This window comes from Lipophrys pholis (genome assembly GCF_963383615.2).
Source record: "Lipophrys pholis genome assembly, chromosome: 8".
Classification (NCBI taxonomy): Eukaryota; Metazoa; Chordata; class Actinopteri; order Blenniiformes; family Blenniidae; genus Lipophrys; species Lipophrys pholis.
Genome location: NC_137630.1, coordinates 12,185,145 through 12,202,503, shown reverse-complemented (window position 1 = coordinate 12,202,503; position 17,359 = coordinate 12,185,145). Strand labels below are relative to the sequence as shown.

General features: G+C 41.1%; 1 protein-coding gene across 1 annotated transcript in view; it reads left to right on the top strand.

The window, feature by feature from the left end:
* celsr3 (cadherin, EGF LAG seven-pass G-type receptor 3) overlaps positions 1-17,359 on the top strand; it is a gene marked incomplete at its 5' end in the record, with an annotated part of 124,120 nt that overhangs the window by 42,569 nt on the left and 64,192 nt on the right. Inside the window, 5 exons of the mRNA XM_080470030.1 lie at positions 9,276-9,498; positions 13,329-13,444; positions 14,766-14,854; positions 15,186-15,200; positions 15,595-15,752. Of these exons, the coding sequence (XP_080326156.1) occupies positions 9,276-9,498; positions 13,329-13,444; positions 14,766-14,854; positions 15,186-15,200; positions 15,595-15,752 (601 nt within the window). The remainder of the gene's footprint in view (positions 1-9,275; positions 9,499-13,328; positions 13,445-14,765; positions 14,855-15,185; positions 15,201-15,594; positions 15,753-17,359) is intronic.

Here is a 17,359-nt window from a genome sequence, read left to right as displayed (position 1 = left end):
GATAAAGGTAATATTGGAATATATTCTGGATCCAAAGCAAACGAGAAGCAAATAATACAGTGAAAAACAAAACAGAAAGTTAGTAGGAAAAGAGAAGAGAGAACATATAAGGTTAAAGTAGAAATCTAAGAATACATTCAACACAAATATATTTGCATCTCAAAGTTTGGTAAAACATGGAACAGTACAAGCTTGCTTATACTTTCCCAGACGAGGGCTCAGCCGAGTCAGTGTTGGCAGCTGCTGACTGTCAGAAGGAAGGATGTCTTCAATGACATCCTCACTGCTTGTTTTTCAAGAGACGTTGTGACTCTTTCCTTGCTGGACTTTATCAATGTGTTCGATACAGTGGAATTCAATATTTTAGAGTCTTGGTTTACAGCACCTCCGGGACATCTTTTGGAATTGGTGAGGTCTGTTTTTTTCAGAAAACCTTGTGTCAGCCTTGGTGATCTTGAATTTTCTTTCTTTCTCTTTCTGTCATATGGGGTTCCACAGGGTTCTATTTTAGGCTCCCTGACCTGGACACATTTCCAGTTTGTTCAGAATGCTGTTACTCATAATTAGACTTCAGCACGTAAAAAGGAGCACATAACGCTGATTTTGGCCCACCTCAACTGCCTCCTCCTGCACTTAGATCATTTAAAGATTTTTGTATTGACAGATATCAACCTAAGTTTCTGTGTTTTTGCTGTATTTTTTATTCTTTTTATTGCAACGTATTAATCCGCTCTTCTCGCTGTGAGATTGGAGTCTCTTCCGGGCCCGTTTTGGCCCATGGGCCTTATGTTTGACACCCTCGGTTTAGGGCCACCAATTACCTGAACTTCCCTGTTTTTGGACAGTGTAGGGAAGCACCCACAGGAAGCCCATGGCAGCAGAGTGACAACATGAAAACGCCACGCGTATAGGCGCTGTCCAAAATTTAAACTCTTGACTTCTTGCTGTGAGGGAACAGTGCTTACCACTGCGTCATCGTGCTCCAAACAGGGACATTAATTAAATCTCTCTCTGCAGTGCTACAAGTGGAAACGAGCTTAACTGACTTGTGTGGCCCGCTCCTCTGGTCTGCTCGAGGCTCTCAGCTTGAAGCTGCAAATCCAGCCGTTAATAGAGCTGCACCGTGGGTTTGTGGGTCGGCACGATCTTTGGATTAGTAAGCACAAAGTGTGCATTTCAAATAACAGTTTCTCAGCTTCAGATGTATCAGTTTTATTTTAGCATTAACTCGTTGTGCAAAATCAAAACGTAGCGCCGGACAGTGTCATAATGTTGTGCTGTTAACTAGGTGAGGCACTGAACTCCACAGAGAGACATGAAGCAGGGACATCATCGAGTTCTAAGTCCTTCTGCTGCTCAGGAGGCAGTGAATAATGGAACAGCTAATAAGACCGCGTGACGGGACCTTCCCATTAGAGGACATGTCTCGGAAAACGTGACCCCCTGAGCGATCAGCGAGTCAGTGTCACCTGATGACATCATCCCGGCTCTCATGCCTAACCTCCGACGTCCAGTGAAGGTCACAAGTGTCCGTTTAAAAGGAAACTGACTTCACCATCAGTGGAATATCCAAGTGTTTTCTCTCAAGACACTTTGAGCAGCGTGATTGAACGTAAGCTGTGTGGTGCAAGAAAATTGCTTTGTAATTGGTTCTACTCTAAGCTTTGAGTCTCATCTTTATAATTGTTCTAGTTTTGATTCACCTTTTCATGCTTTTATCTTGTATGATTCTAGTCTTTATTTCAAAATAGTAATATCAACATTTTCTATCTCTCTGTGGAATACTAAGCTGAAATTTCAATGAGTGGCTGAATCTTGTCTTGTCTGCTTTAATTAGCCAATCCCAGCTAATGGGGACAGATCCATCAAACAACCTGAACAGATCACAGGATTAACACAAAGACCCACAATTGCATGACTAAAGTCAAATTAAAGTCACTAGCTAACGGAACAAACATGTCTTTGAGCTTCTAAAGGATGCAGGAGTATTCTCATATCAGCCACACATGCATAAGCAGAAAATAAAAAAACTCCACACAAAGACACTCGAGTCCAGAATTAAACAGTGCAAACCACTGAAACCACAGGAGTTAACCAGAAATTAGACCAAAAAAAAAAAAAAAGCTTTATGTCACGCACACCAGAGGGTTTTTCTTGAACTCCATCACAGAGAAGAGGAGAACTCCACTTGCATAAGAGTTGAAATATGTGAAATGAATTTGAAGACAGATGCAGTGCTCATTTATTAATATCAAGACGTCATAATTTCACATTTTACTGAATGTGCAGTTTTCTGACTCATTACACATCACTCAACCTCTGCACGGGCCTCTGAGGCATCTGTTCTTGCGGGGGTGTACAAGGAAGGAAAAAAGAAAGCGCACACACCCAGAAAAAATGAGTGAGTTTTACAGGCGTAATACAAGAGGAAGGGAAAAGGGGGGGAAGGAAGTGGGAGCTCGGTGGCCTCTGGGGATGCACCATGTGGTTGGGGTAGGGGTGGTGGTGGTGGTGGTGGTGGTAGGGAAGCTGGGGGTGGATGATGGGGTGGGAGATTGGGCGGAGCAAGCTAAGATGCCGGGGGAGGTTGAAGAATAACTAGCTTTGATGAATAAAACATCGCCGTGAATGAAGGGGTGGCGTGAATGCATTAAGTCAGGCATGGAGGAAGAAAGGGGGGGAAAAAAAAGAAAGATGACGGCAGGAAGGAGAGAGGAAAAGCAAAGTGCGTTTTTATATATAGAGATGTAAAGTGGAGGGGGAGAGACAAAAGGAAGGAAGGATCGAGAAGCTGGAAGAGGGAGAGAGGAAGAATAAAATACCAAAAGGCTATTGAAAGAAGTTCTCTGCTTTCAAACTACAAAGACAAAATGACTCAAAAGTTTTGAGATTGAATGTGTGGATAGCAGAGGGAGCATTTTGAATTGTGAGGAGGAAACACCAGTGGGTGGGTCATGTGAACTTCCATTCATCCACCTGTCTAGAAACACTTTATCAAGTTAGAGTCACACTGGCTGGACCCACATCCAGCTAACACACACTCACTAACACTTTAGAGTTTCAATACAACCAGCATGTGAAAGAAAAACAGCCCAAAAAAACATGGATGAACATGCAAACTACACCACTCTGCTGTCATCTGCTGCTCACAAAATATCGATCATCAGCAACGTGTTTGCCGGAAATTGAGGAACATTTTACAAGACTGTTTCTTTAAGAGACCCATTAAGTTAGTCCATCTTTTAAAACCACCTTGTCGATATGTTTAAACCCATTGCATACACATAGAATTGCCATGGCTGTGCAATGTGGTGCACATTTTTCATCGTCACGTTATCAACGTATCACAAAGGACTGAATGAACGGCAATAAATTAGTTTCCATGCAGTCTTTTTATTGGACTTGATTATTCCAGTATTACATTATACTTGATGACATCAGGCCAGAAGTCAGAAACACAAAAAACTTCGACAATGCTGCTGATGAGATTTATGTCTCATCAAAAAATAGAAAAACAAACATGGTGCAGTCTGCTTAAAATTGGGTCCAAGAAGAGGAAGAACATTGTTATCTGGACCGACGAAAGACATCAACATCATCTACAGTTTGTTTATCAGAAGTCATATTGCAATTCATGCCTCATGTTTAATTCGTATTTTGCAGCTCTTATAATTATTGTATTTATATAAGTGTCATATTCGTAAAATATGAATGAATAAATAAAAAAGATGTGACTAGTTATAGCTTCTTATAACGTTTTACCTTAAAGTTTTAGACTTTGATAAAGGTCCCATTCTCTGTCCTCATTGGAAAAGAGAAAAACAGTATTTTACTGTATTTCAGGGGCGACATGGCTCGGTTGGTAGAGCCGCCATCTCACAATTGAGAAGTTGTCGGTTTGATTTCCATCGCCACCTCACCACAGGCCAAAGCGTGCCTAAGCAAGCCACTGAGCACCTTGCATATCCACAGCCTACATTGACGTGTGAAAGGGTTAATATGATTAACAATGTAAAGCACTTTGAGGCTGCTCACACAATTGAAAAGCGCTACAGTATATAAGTGAATCCCATTTATCTTTCATCAGAAGGTCTCGTTAAAATTGGCTTCATGTTGAGATTGTAGTCATTTTACGTAGTAATTGTTTCTTTTTTGCAAAAGTATAGACACTTTCATTACATATTCTCTAAGCCACAATAAAGAAAAACTTTAAATTTAAAGGTTACCATGGTACTAATTCATCAGTCCGGCCCACTCGAGATCAGACTGGGCTGTATGTGGCAGATTATATTGTGGTTTTAATGTAAAAGCACTTTGTAACTGAGTTTAGAAAAGTGCTATACAAATAAAGTTTATATTATTATAATTATATGCTCGGGTGTGTAACGGTACGTGTGCTTCTTTGTTTCACTGCATATATGCATTAAGTTGTGTCTCGCCTGCGTGGGTGTGTACGTTTTCCTTCTGATTTTGGGAACCATCTGTGTGCGCAGACAAAGTGTTTCCGTGTGAAATCCTAAGTGCTATCCTGGTGCCGGACACCCGCTGTTCAGTGGTTGTTTGACCTTTCTGTTCATGTGAGTTGGAGTAGCCGAATGAGGAATTACACACTTTGTCCTTCTCCATTTGTGTAAGTGTGTGTGTGTGTTTGCCTCCTGTCCCTGCTGATCAGTGCGAGTACTTCACTGAAGTGGACGCCTTCACACCGTCTGGGCAAAGGATGGGAATAAAAAGCCCATCGCTGAGTCAGTGTGAGATCACGTCTGTGCTGCTTTGCTACCTCTAATTAGTGCGTGCATGTGTGTTTTACATACTGAATGTGTGTGCATGCATATTTTTTTTTTCGTGTGTGGTTTTTTCTGTCTGTCAATTTATTTTCTCCCAGTACGCAAACTTGAGCACAAGTGGGTGTGCATAATGAACGAGCGTGTGTAGGTGTCTGTGTTCAAGTCTCAGATACGCATAATTCATGAGTATTAATGTGTATTTATTTTTTTTAATATTAATGAGAGGATCTGTACAGATGAGTAACTCCAACAGACAAAGGCAGGGAAACAGTGAGTGAGTGTGTGTGGTTTTTAGGCCTAATTGGTTCCCTGTTGTGTGCGCTTAACATAGAGGTATATGCTTAAAAGTGAGAGGGGCAAGAGGATGAGACAAAGCTCAAGGACAGACAGATGTGATCATTTGAATGTCTTTAGGCCATTGTAAGCTGAGCTGGACTTCTGACTCGGCTGTGTGTGTGTGTGTGTGTGTGTGTGCGTGTGTGTGTGCGTGTGCGTGTGCGCGTTTCCTCGGGCTGATATGATGGTGCAAGAGTATGTTTGTCAGCCAGAAGTGGCAGATATCAGCTGCCCTGCGGCCGGAGGAGTGGTGATGTCTAGTCGGACTGACTAGAAAATTAACTGATACAACGAGAACGTAATTTAGATCCACATGAATTCTTGAAAATTGAAAAATCTCAGTAATCAACAGCGCCTGTTATGCAATTATCTCATATTAATGATTCAATAAGACTGTGGTGTAAGAATTTTCTTTAATAAATTAAATTTTTACTCATTTGTCAGAAATATATCATGTTCTATATTATTACTTTTACTCTTAAACTATTTATTTACTTATTTTTGTCATAGTATATCAAAATACTTTTTATATGATTGATTTTGTATCTCATACGAGTTATATTACGTGACATACACTATGCTCTTCTAGGTTATGTTACCTTACATTGTTATCCTGCGCTACATCACGTTATACTATGTCACGTTATACTATATCACGTTACACTACATCACGTTATACTATTATCACATTACTTGTGTTGCACTCCTTCACATGCTACGTGACATACGATATGCATGATTTTGAATATACTATGTTACATTTGATAATATAACATAGAAGAATTTGCTACAATAATATTGTACTTATATCAGCTTGTGCAGAAATTCCTCCTAAAGTGTTTTTGCAGTAAAGTTTTGTTTAGTTGAAGAGATCAGTGAACTTACTTAACCAAATTTTAGTAACACAATCTGTGTTTTCAACAAAGAAATTATTGGTGTTTAAAGGACTACTGAACAAAGGGTAGTTCAAACAGATTACACCTTAAATTCTTGTACAAAAAGCTAAACACTGTTTGGCTTTATACTTCATACTGTCAGTGTATGTTTTCGTCACATGTCACAAACGATCAGTATCAGTGTGTGAAACCTGCGCTTTCACAGCTCCTGTGCCAGCATGTGGTCTTGACTCGCCCTCCAGCGCCTGTGTGTTTGTCCACCCGTGTGTGTGTGTGTGTGTGTGTGTGTGTGTGTGTGTGTGTGTGTGTGTGTGTGTGTGTGTGTGTGTGTGTGTGTGTGTGTGTGTGTGTGTGTGTGTGTGTGTGTGTGTGTGTGTGTGTGTGCGTGCCAGGGCTTTTCCTGTGCGTCTGAGAAATTGGTCGTGCAGCTCCATGTGCTGTGTGTCAAATAAATACACACGTCCAAGCGATCATGAGTAACAGTGACTTACAACGTGTGTGTGTGTGTGCGCGTGCGTGCGTGCGTGCGTGTGTGTGAAGATGTGAGGACTCTGTCAGTGGGTTCTTTGGCATCTAAAAGCAGCACAAACAAAAAGTGCCAGCAGAAACAGTTACATGATAAAACTCGACAGCCTGGAGGGCAGGGGTAATGATCTGTGTGTGTGTGTGTGTGTGTGTGTGTGTGTGTGTGTGTGTGTGTGTGTGTGTGTGTGTGTGTGTGTGTGTGTGTGTGTGTGTGTGTGTGTGTGTGTGTGTGTGTGTGTGTGTGTGTGTGTGTGTGTGTGTGTGTGTGTGTGTGTGTGTGCTTGTGTGCGTGCGTTCGCAAGAAACGGAGGTATCACAGTGAATGTTCTGTATTGCCTTAGAATTTATGTTTTTGCATTTCTCTGTGTGTGTGTGTGTGTGTGTGTGTGTGTGTGTGTGTGCATGTGCACGCACTAGGAGCCCTTAGCAGGTTGTAAAGTGGGTCCTTAAGGAGCCATCTGTCTTCAGGCTACACTGAAGCCCTGTCTGCTCTGGTTACGTGGAGGCCACTGGGTGTGGGTGTGCAGCAGCTCAACGCCAGACAATGTGTGTCCAAATATGCTCAAGGAGGTGAAAACCGAATAGACTGTGCATACCTGTTTTTGGTTTTTTTTTTGGTTAATGTGTGTGTTGTGTGGGTGTTGTTGCCCCCCGAGACAGTCCAGACAGGCGCTTGTTTGACTGGCAGCCAAATCTGTGTTTATTCTTGTCTGCAGATTTGTTCATGGTGTTTTTATTTGTTCACAATTCTCCAGCAACCGAATCATATTCTGCAGGAAAACATATTATTTCTTCCTATATCACGCCTCATTCTCTGTACTGTCAGGTAAAAACTGCCTTTTTTTTTTTTTTGGTGGGGGGTGGGGTGGGGGGGTCCACATTGATTTGAGGAATAATAAATGTCAGTCCTGTACAACTTCTCTTCAGGAATCAAAACCCTGCTGCTTCCACTATCCAATCAAGGGCTAATTTACATTTTAAAGCATCTGGTGAATGCAGCTCGGAGAAACCTGCAGCACTCTCCTTTAACATTTGACATGCAGAAAAAAAAAGCACAGGCTTATTGATTGTGGCATTTTGAGACCCTCACTTTAAGTAGCCTCCTTCAAAATGTGCAGAACGCTCTCAGGTAACATAGCACAACCTTTACTGAGTGGATTGAAGGTTCACACATTAGCAGCAAGGACTGTAAATAGCTGATTGCAATGCTGAATAGATCACTTCGGTGGCTGATTGTAAAGGCATGGTCAGCCTCTCTGCTGCTATGTTTGGTAATTTGGTTGGAAAATGATAAACTGAGGAGTGAAAACTAAAGTATGATTTGCTTGGAGGTGGAGGGAGCTACACATCCCCTCTTTTTTATCACATAGGGGATAAAGTCCATATCCCTCGCTCCGTGGTGAATATACGTTGACCATAAGGCTGGAAAATCATTATACAATTTGGATTTTAAAGGTCAATTAAAGCAGAGCTGTCAACTCCGGTAGCTGTGACTCACTTACACCCAGTAGCTCTGGTTGACATGGGAGTTACCAGGAAATTTCCCATGAAAAAATGTGCCTACATTTCTTTCTTTTTTTTTTCAAACTCCAATCAAATACACCCCATTCTCTGGTTTCTTCACCAGTCGCACCCTGAGTAAAGCCATGACCAATCAGGCCCACATGTCAATTAATTGTTTTTTTACAGCACTCATTGAACTAAATGTAGTGGTTCAATCTTCTGTACCGTTTTACCGTGCTAAGGGCTTCTGGAGCCAATCTGAGCTAACACCTGCTCAAGGTCACCAACTAACCTCACACGTATTGCGAGTGGAAACTTATCGTTTTTATTTCAACACCATTTCTCCAGACGTTCAAACACATTTTAGTGTATCAGAGCAAGTAACAGCCGTCAGCAGCCTATGACTTCTGCTGTATTTAGTTTTTAAGTCTTTCTAGAAATATCACTAAAACAGCAATTTTGGAATATTTTCAATGATTTATTGGTTAATTGTAATTTGTGGAACCCACATAATTACAATCGATGCAGTCTGGAGGGTTTTTCTTCTTTATTTTTTTTGAGAACGTTTGCATTAGTCACAGACTGGCCGCATGCCTAAATGTTTGTGGATTCCTTATATGCTGTTACACATATAATCAGTCATGAAGAACTAGTCATAGTTGTTGAGTCGACCTAAGCACATGCCTGGTGTTACCGTTGGACAATTCAAACACGCACACAAAACATTTCTGTCGGATATTTGTTATGTCATTCAGCTGAAAGTATGCCATGCTGGTTGTCTAATCAGGTAATGAGTAGGCCATCATATTCTATTAGTGTAATTCCAGTCAAGCACGTACAAAGCCTGCTAGAATTTAAGAGTAAATCTCTGTGGGTTTGAACGATGTTTGGCTGTGCAGCATCTGTTTGTTTTAGTGGACTTGCCAGTGAGGTCAGTGAATTTTAATGACCTCAAAGTCTCTCTGAAACCAAACACTGAAAATTTATTGATACAGACAATGAGGGTGGAGATCGCTTCAGTGTGTTTATCTTTATCCAAATCTGTACAACAGGGAATTACATGCATATGAAACAGTGGTTAGTATTTGTGTCTCACATCTAGAAGACCCGGGTTCGATTTCAGGTTTTTTGAAGTGTGTGTGAGTGGTTTTGTGGCTTGGTGAGCATGTTTCTGCAGATTTTCTTTTCCGGTCAACACAGGCTGATGGTTTTTCTTCTTTCTTCCCAGGTGACCGCTGTGAGTTTGACCGACGACAGGGCAGATGTGTTCCAGGTGTGTGCCGGAACGGCGGGACGTGCCGGGAGCTCTCAGGAGGTGGTTTTCGCTGCGAGTGCCCTGCAGGAGGCTTTGAGCGTCCGTACTGTACCGTCACCGCCCGATCCTTCCCACCAAAGTCTTTCGCCATGTTCCGTGGACTCAGACAAAGATTTCACCTCTCCATCTCGTTAACGTATGTACAACTTTCCGTCTATTTTTTAATTTTTTCTTGCATAATATTGCCTTAGTTTTCAAATTTTTTTATCGCCCACTGTGAGGATTCTGTTTTTGTGCTCAGATTTTTCATTATGTCTTCCCTCCCTGGTCCTTTATTTCGGCTCCCATCGCTCATCAGACACGGAGCCATCACCGCACTCCTTTGATTCTCCGCTCTCTCTTCCTCTTACAGAGTCCCTCTCTCCTTTTTGCTTTAATCTATTTATTTCATCTCCATCTCGGAGATCGATCCTATTATTCATGGTTTCTCTCTCCGCTGTCTCCACCTCTTTCCAGTGAGAAGAGCGATCTCTCCTCTCACTCCTCTTTCATCTGCCAATTTACTGGTTTCCCCACCATCTCTGCTTTCACTTTTGTTCTCGTCTTACATCTGATCACCCTTTTAGTCTTACATATTTCAGTGATGGTTTCACAGCGAGGTGACCTCATGGTCTTACCACGGCGGGGTCAAAACTGTCATTATCCTGAAAAGTAATACCCCACTTACCAGTCAAAAAGGAGGCTGTTTGATCAATTTGTTCAATTAGCTAATGCGGGGGAAGGTTTTACATGCATCACATTTCAATTTAAAGGGTATTTATGGGAAAATTGCCCCTGCTTGGTCTCAAAACTTTATGCGGTTCATTTTGGCTCTTGTCACATTTTAATAGTGAAAGTAAGCGATCGTCTTATGACCTAAATCCTGCGTGTTTGCTCGTCTTCCTCCACTTTTTCTGCCGCTCCCTCTTGACGTGATGCAGAGTGCCGGTCTATGGGAGATCTGAAGTGGCCCTTAAGAGTGGTCAGGGAGGGATGTAGGGATGGTTGCCAGGGGTGATGTCGTCTAATGATAGTTGCTAAGGCGATGTGGTCCATGCGATTGTTGCTAGGCTGATGTGGCCACCATGGCACGGTTGCTATGACACTTTATGGTCACGGTCTTCTGGTCAAATGAGCATCGTCGGTGCATTAAGAGACTACGTGCCGTTCGTTCTGCTGTCTGGGCAATGATGATAAGTCGAGCGATGTTTTGTAACGCTATGATCGCTGTAAAGGGTTCATATTTACATCCGTTGCTTGTAAAGTACTCCTATGTTGAACAATGGTGAGACTAGTGGTGAGTGACAATGGTTTGATTTGACATTTATTTGGTCATTCTTTTTAATGATCAATAATGTACAAGCAACATCAAATTAGCATTTCCTTGGAATATGGTGGTGTTATCATATTCATTCTCAAATTCACAGACACGGGTTTTGCTGTTTATTCGAGGATCAGAAAGGTTGAGTCCATTGACAAGTCCAAATAGCCAAGGTCATTAAACTAAAGTAAAACAAAAGAGTAGGGCCAGAAACACTATAAGACAAGGCTGGAGCAAACACTCAGGAGGAGATATGAGAGGTTAACTACAAACGGGGGAGGCAGGGCTTGATAAGACACAACATACAACTATGTTGGCAGGGAGTAAAAGACCAGACCACAAGAAACTTCAAGAAAAATGAAAATTGAGCGAGACACAAAACTAGGAACACACTTTGACTGCACAAAAACAAAAAATATTCTTAAGTCTTATTTTTCTTTTAAATCTCTCTTTCAGTTAGGCCTTTCCTAATAACATGTACATATACATAAGTCATGTACATAAGTCAACAAATTGTTATGAAACACCAAATTGACTTTAGACAGTTTATTCACAGACTAAACAGGAAAGCAGAGTTTGGTACATATGAAGGCCATCAGCGGTGCAGAAGCACACACAGGAGAATTCAATAACAAGGTCCGTGAACTGGAGCGAGGTGAAAGGCAGGATGAACAGTACACAGAACAGTGCACTCACACCCAACTGGAAAATAAGGACATATCAAGATACACTTAAAGCATTTACCCCTGGGATTAATAAAGTATGTTTATTCTATTCTATTCTATTCTATTCTACTCTGTAAAGAGCAGGAAGTTAACAAGACCCTCTGAAAATAACTGGGGGAAACACGAGTCAGTTACACGTCTGAATGTTTGAAACAGGTCTCTCTTGAGAATGAAATCTCCCATCTCAATTACGAAAACCTGTATCAATAATGTTTATTGCAGAAACAGAACAATAACAATAAAGAAGAATATAAACCAACAAATCAGACAGAGGACGACTAATTCCTGACGTGCTGTAGGGACACATTATCTCAGTTTTCCCCCTTTTCCTCAGAGCTCCTCCATTTTCCCAAAAACTTTGATTGATGTCAAACGTTGGTGAATACACCAACTCAGTCCAGCGTCTAAAATGTTATAGTTTCTCATAGGTTTCTTATTATGGTGCTTTTCTTTGACTTGTAACTATACAATCTGGACAATGTGAGACCAGGCAAATCCTCAAACGGCCCCAGTGATCTAAGGGGGTCTGGGATCCTCAGCACTGTGTGGGTCAGTGTGCTTAAAGCACACTTATTATTTTACTGAGCTGGATTTCAACATCAGGATCACTGCTACAAACAAGAGTGGATAGTTGTTTTTTTTTTGCTTTTTTCATTTTGACTGAGAAACCGACTTTTAGAGTTTTTTTCTATGAGCTGAAAATCATCATGTTCTATTAAAATATCATCAACTTTTACTTTGTAGGTGTTATGAGGGAAAATTGCTTCATATTATTTTTACACAGTTGCTGGTTTCATATAATGAATTTTACCTACTACAATCACTCTAATGCCAACAGACATTAAAATGTGTTTCCAGTCATTTACCCCTTCAGTCTCCTTGCGGCCACGCCTCATTGCCACAGCTCATATTCTGCACTTACTCTTGCAAAGCTTATGTTACACTGCTTCTCAGCTATTCCTGGTGGCTTGTCGAGATCCGATGTGCAGACTCTAGGTTAGGCTGCCTGTTGGACCTGTACGAACAAGAAACAACACTCCTATGCTGTTGAATAAGGCTGGATTTATTTAAGACAACAGCAGCAGCCTCAAATAGCATGGTTTTAACGTTATCGTGATTGAAACGTGTGATAACGTCCTCTTGTCCGCAGCGCAGCACTGCAATAATATATCTGTTGGTCTAGCCACTCTGGCTGCTGTTAAAGCCCATGCTGATATTTTTAACTCAACAAAACAGAAAATAAGAAGCAATATTCTTTTTAAAGGATTTACAGCAGCTTCAGGGCTGCACAGCTGAATCTGACCCATGACATCTAAGGTATTTTTGACTGTTGGCGTTGGGTTGCATCCAATTTTTTTTAACACCAGTGAACCTCACTGAGAACCCCAAAGGAAAAATCTAGATTGCTCAAAAGATGTCAGGTGCTTCATATGAGGGCTGAATGTTTAACTAGAAAAATATTTAGTAAAAAAAAAAGGTCTTTTTGAATGAAGGCAGGAGCATCTGTTTGGATTGTGGTCTGTGTTATAGCAGAAGGAATCCCATTGTCAGGAGGGACTTTTTCCGTCTTTCCTGTAGAAAAGCACTGCAGTATGAGTCTGATCTGCTGGGGGCGAGGAGACACGTCTCCGGCAGAGAAGTTAATTAACTGTGGAAGGGTTTGAATACCTTTTGTTCTTCCATGCTAAGCACAAGTGTGCTGGAGTCGGCTTTGTTTTGCTGTGCGGAATTAGTTTTTGTATTGCTCACTTGTATCAGGGTCAGATGTTGCGTTGGCCAGGCTAAAGAGTAAAATATCTCATCAGAAAACTCAGGAGCTGTATTGTTGTATATTTTCTGCTTGCAAAAAAAAAAAAGATTCCAGCTGGATAATTATAATAGTAATACAAATGAACCTGCATATGGCATAGTCATAATGAAGCTATTGTGTGTTTGTTGTAGCTTTGCCACCTTGGAGAACAGTGGCCTTCTGTTCTATAACGGACGCTTCAATGAGAAACACGACTTCATCGCCTTGGAGATTCAAGAAGGACAAGTGGTGTTCAAATACTCCACAGGTAACGTGATCATGTTTATTCAAGTTTTTTCAATACAATGCCATCTACAGTTTTGTACGTAAAGTTTCTGTGAATACAGATGAGGACAGACCCTATTCTGTTGAATGTTTATGTTTCAAGCAACAACATGTGACCAGTAGAAAAACAAATTTCACTTCTGGGACAACAGAGTATGTTCACCTATCTGTCTGTCAGAGGCCTTATGGAGTGAAGCTTGTTTTTGGTGGATTTCACTCATATAGCAATGACTAAGCACATCATATATGACTTTAATGATTAATTAAACAGTTTATTCAGTAATCATCAGGGCAGAGGTTTTCTTTAAATTTAATTATTGAGGAAACACTAAGCAAATAAGACTCCAAAGGTGGAACAACATTTTAATGCTGTGACTGATATTTTCGATGAAAGTAGCAGCAAATAAAATAACTTTGAAGCATTTGTTTGTTTGTTTTTTTATGACATGATAGTTCAATACTGGGCTCTCCTGCTCCTGGAGTTCCATAGTCCTGGAGGATTTGATTTGTTCCAGCTTCAACACACTTGAATGGAATAAGTGGCTTGTTACCAGGAGAGCTTCATGATAACAAATATAATTGATCCAGGTCTGTTGGAGCAGGAACGTTCAGGGTTCATGTCCTAGTTTGGCTCGGAGGCCTTTTAGTGCAAAGTTTTCTCTAAATTGTGCCTGTGGTTGTAAATATGAAGGGTGTCTGACTGTCTGTTCCTGCATTCGCCATGTGATGGGCTGAAAACCTGTGCAGGATGTACCCTGCCCTTAACCATAATTAACTGGGATCGGCTCCAGCGCTGAGTTGTGTAAATTGGTCTAGAAGATGAATGGAAAGATCAATAAGATACTGGAAACATGCATACTGTCTATCTCTGCGATAGGGTGTCGGGTTAGAGTGACGTGGACCTTTCCGATCAGGCCCATGAGATTTCCTGGAAGGGTACAATTAGTGTCATTTCCACCATGGTGACATTCTTATGAATGTGTGACACGGTTTAACTTTGGCTGGGCATCAGTCACCAATTATATTCAATTGCATGTTTCTGGACGGTGGTAGGAAACCAGAGTATCTTTAGTAAATCCAGGGAAAACATGCAAACTCCACAACACAAAATACAGAAACTTTATAGTTAATTTGAGTGACTTATTTACCAAGTATGTTTAATTCATGCATGCCTGAAGCTGGGACAGAGAGAATTATAAGTAAAACTCCTAGATAATCCCAGTGATGAAGGTTTAAACCACCTGTGCAGATAGAAATTATTCCTTGCTTACATTTTGACACAAACTTCATCCATCTGCCTGCAGGTGAATCCTCCACTCAGGTGAGTCCCTTCCTGCCAGGCGGGGTGAGCGACGGAAACTGGCACACAGTTCACATCCGCTACTACAACAAGGTGGGTTTACGTATGACATCTTACACACTTTGTCTTTGTTTGTCCCGAACCACTTTCACTTTTTGATCTCATGTTTGATCTCACATTCAGCCTAAATGAAATCTGCCTGATGAGAAACCGTTTGAAATTTTGTTGGCATACTTCCGTTTGTGCTTCTGATGCGTCGGCACAATAGTTGTTCCAGCCTCGACGCAGACAGCACTCTGAATGGAGCCGAAGTGTTTGTGCATGTGTGCAATTATGTGGGCGTTTGCTTGTCACCATTTTATATGCATGCACATTGGCTGCACATCTTCTTTAATTTTCTTTCATGTTCTTTCATTTCCCTCAGCCAGCTACACGCTATGTGAGTATGAGTGTGTGTCAGGGTGCACATACACTTCTTTTCGTGGCTCTTTGTCCTCCTTCCTTTCTTTTGTTCTGTCCTTTTTTCCACCAGCAGACAGCGAGTGAAGAGTGAATGTGTGTCTGCTTTAGTTTGTTTTTTTTATTTTAATCTCACCCCTAATATTTGTTATTCTTGGTCTTACTAACTCAAATTTCTCCCCTTTTTAACATACTGTACAGTAGAACTGTAAATCACTGTGTTGAAACTATCTGGTGGCTGCGTTGATACAAACCCTAGATTTAGTCAATGCTTTGGGTTTCCCCGCATGTCGACTGGTGTTGTGATGTATCTTGTTTTCTCTTTCTTTCTACCCTATATTCAATCTCGCGTGTTTGCTTGTATGTGTGTTCAGCCGAGGCGCAGTATGAGCGGTGAAGCTCAGGGTCCGTCGGATGAGAAGATTGCTGTGGTGAGCGTCGACGACTGTGATACGTCCTTGTCGCTCCGCTTCGGTACGCAGCTCGGAAATTACAGCTGTGCTGCACAGGGCAAACAGACCAGCAACAAGAAGTGAGTTCCCCTCTCTCTCTGCCAGCTCGCCATTCTTTTTTTTTATTTTTTTTTTTATGTTTGTGATAAGTGATGTGATGAAAGCACCACAGACTGGTATAGGAGACCTAAAAATAGGATCATGATTAACTGGAAATATTACAATTACAGAGGCAGGCGGCTCAAGTACTCCACACAGAGGGGGTCTAGAATTTTTTTTTTTTAAAAAGAAGAAATAGTGATATAAACGGAATATTTAGAGGGGATAAGTAACATATTTGCCATTAAGACTAATTAAGCTACCTTCCAACAGGTGAGATGACTGCAAGCAAACTTTATATATAGTATCATATAAACTCTGTACATTTCTGAGTAACGACTGCACATGAGTCAGGAATTCTGCTTCTCTTCAAACAGCAAGCTCTATTACCGTTACCGTCTCATTCAGAAATTTCTTAAGGTATATTAGGCATTCAAGGTAAAAATGAGGTTGATCAATCTTGGCTATTCACTTATCCTAATGAGCGGGTAGCTATTTCACTGAAGGTGTCCATACACTGTACAATGTTTCGTTCACTTATTCACAAGTAGCTTTGTGTAATCGGCTACATTAGGCTGATGCTAATGGGTTAAAATTAACCGATGACACCACAGTCAAGACGTTCAACCTATCAACCAGTCTGCAAAAACACTGGTGCCTGTGAAAGGTTGCTTGAAAAAGAAAAATAGGCAACTGTTGAAAAGTGAGATGAAATGTTTATCATGAGATGCAGCATGAGCCCAGGCCTTTTATTATAAATAGATAAAACGCACCAACACAGACATACGTCGTCACAATATACAATATATATGAAGGGCAAGGGCAGGTTAGACACCGGACAGGTCACCTATGACAACACAATGACAGCCTTCACTTTACACCCTGGAGAGGTCAACCTCTATATTCTTGTTCGAATTGATGTCAACTTTTATTGATCAACTTTAACTGTTGAATCTTTCCTGCCTGCCTCTTTCAGTTAAGTTTACAAATAGGAGAACTGCTCAATCATTATAGACCCCTGCCAGATTTTATTAGGTCTCGTGTCAATGTGCATAAATCACTTGTTAATTCTGTCGGGCTGCAGGTTGAGTCACATGATGGTGAGGGGGCGAACAAAAAGTCTACATTTCTTTCCTAGACATGGTGTCATGATAGCAGCTGTCCTCTCTACTTGCTTATTCTGCAATGATGTTTTATTATTTATTACATATTACTGTTACTATATTATTCTAATATATAAAACATTTGGATGGATGAATTCACCTCACATGCATAGTTTTATAATGTGAAAGTAAACTCATGTACCTGGAGAAAAGCCAAGAAGGCACAGGAAGGCCATGCAAAGTCCACACTGAAAGGTCGAAACACTGTCATGTATTATTTGTTAATCATTTACCTCCATTTTCCTGAAGATGACATATAACTGCTGTTGCACTTCATCATCATCGGTGTTAATGCCTCAAGAGATTTGACAGAGTAAAATGTCACAATCCAGGCCAGTAAGCAGATCACTGCTTTCACATAAAAACTAGGTGTTACATGACTTGGTGTCGACTTAAGCAGTCTAATCTGCGAAAATCCTGCTGAA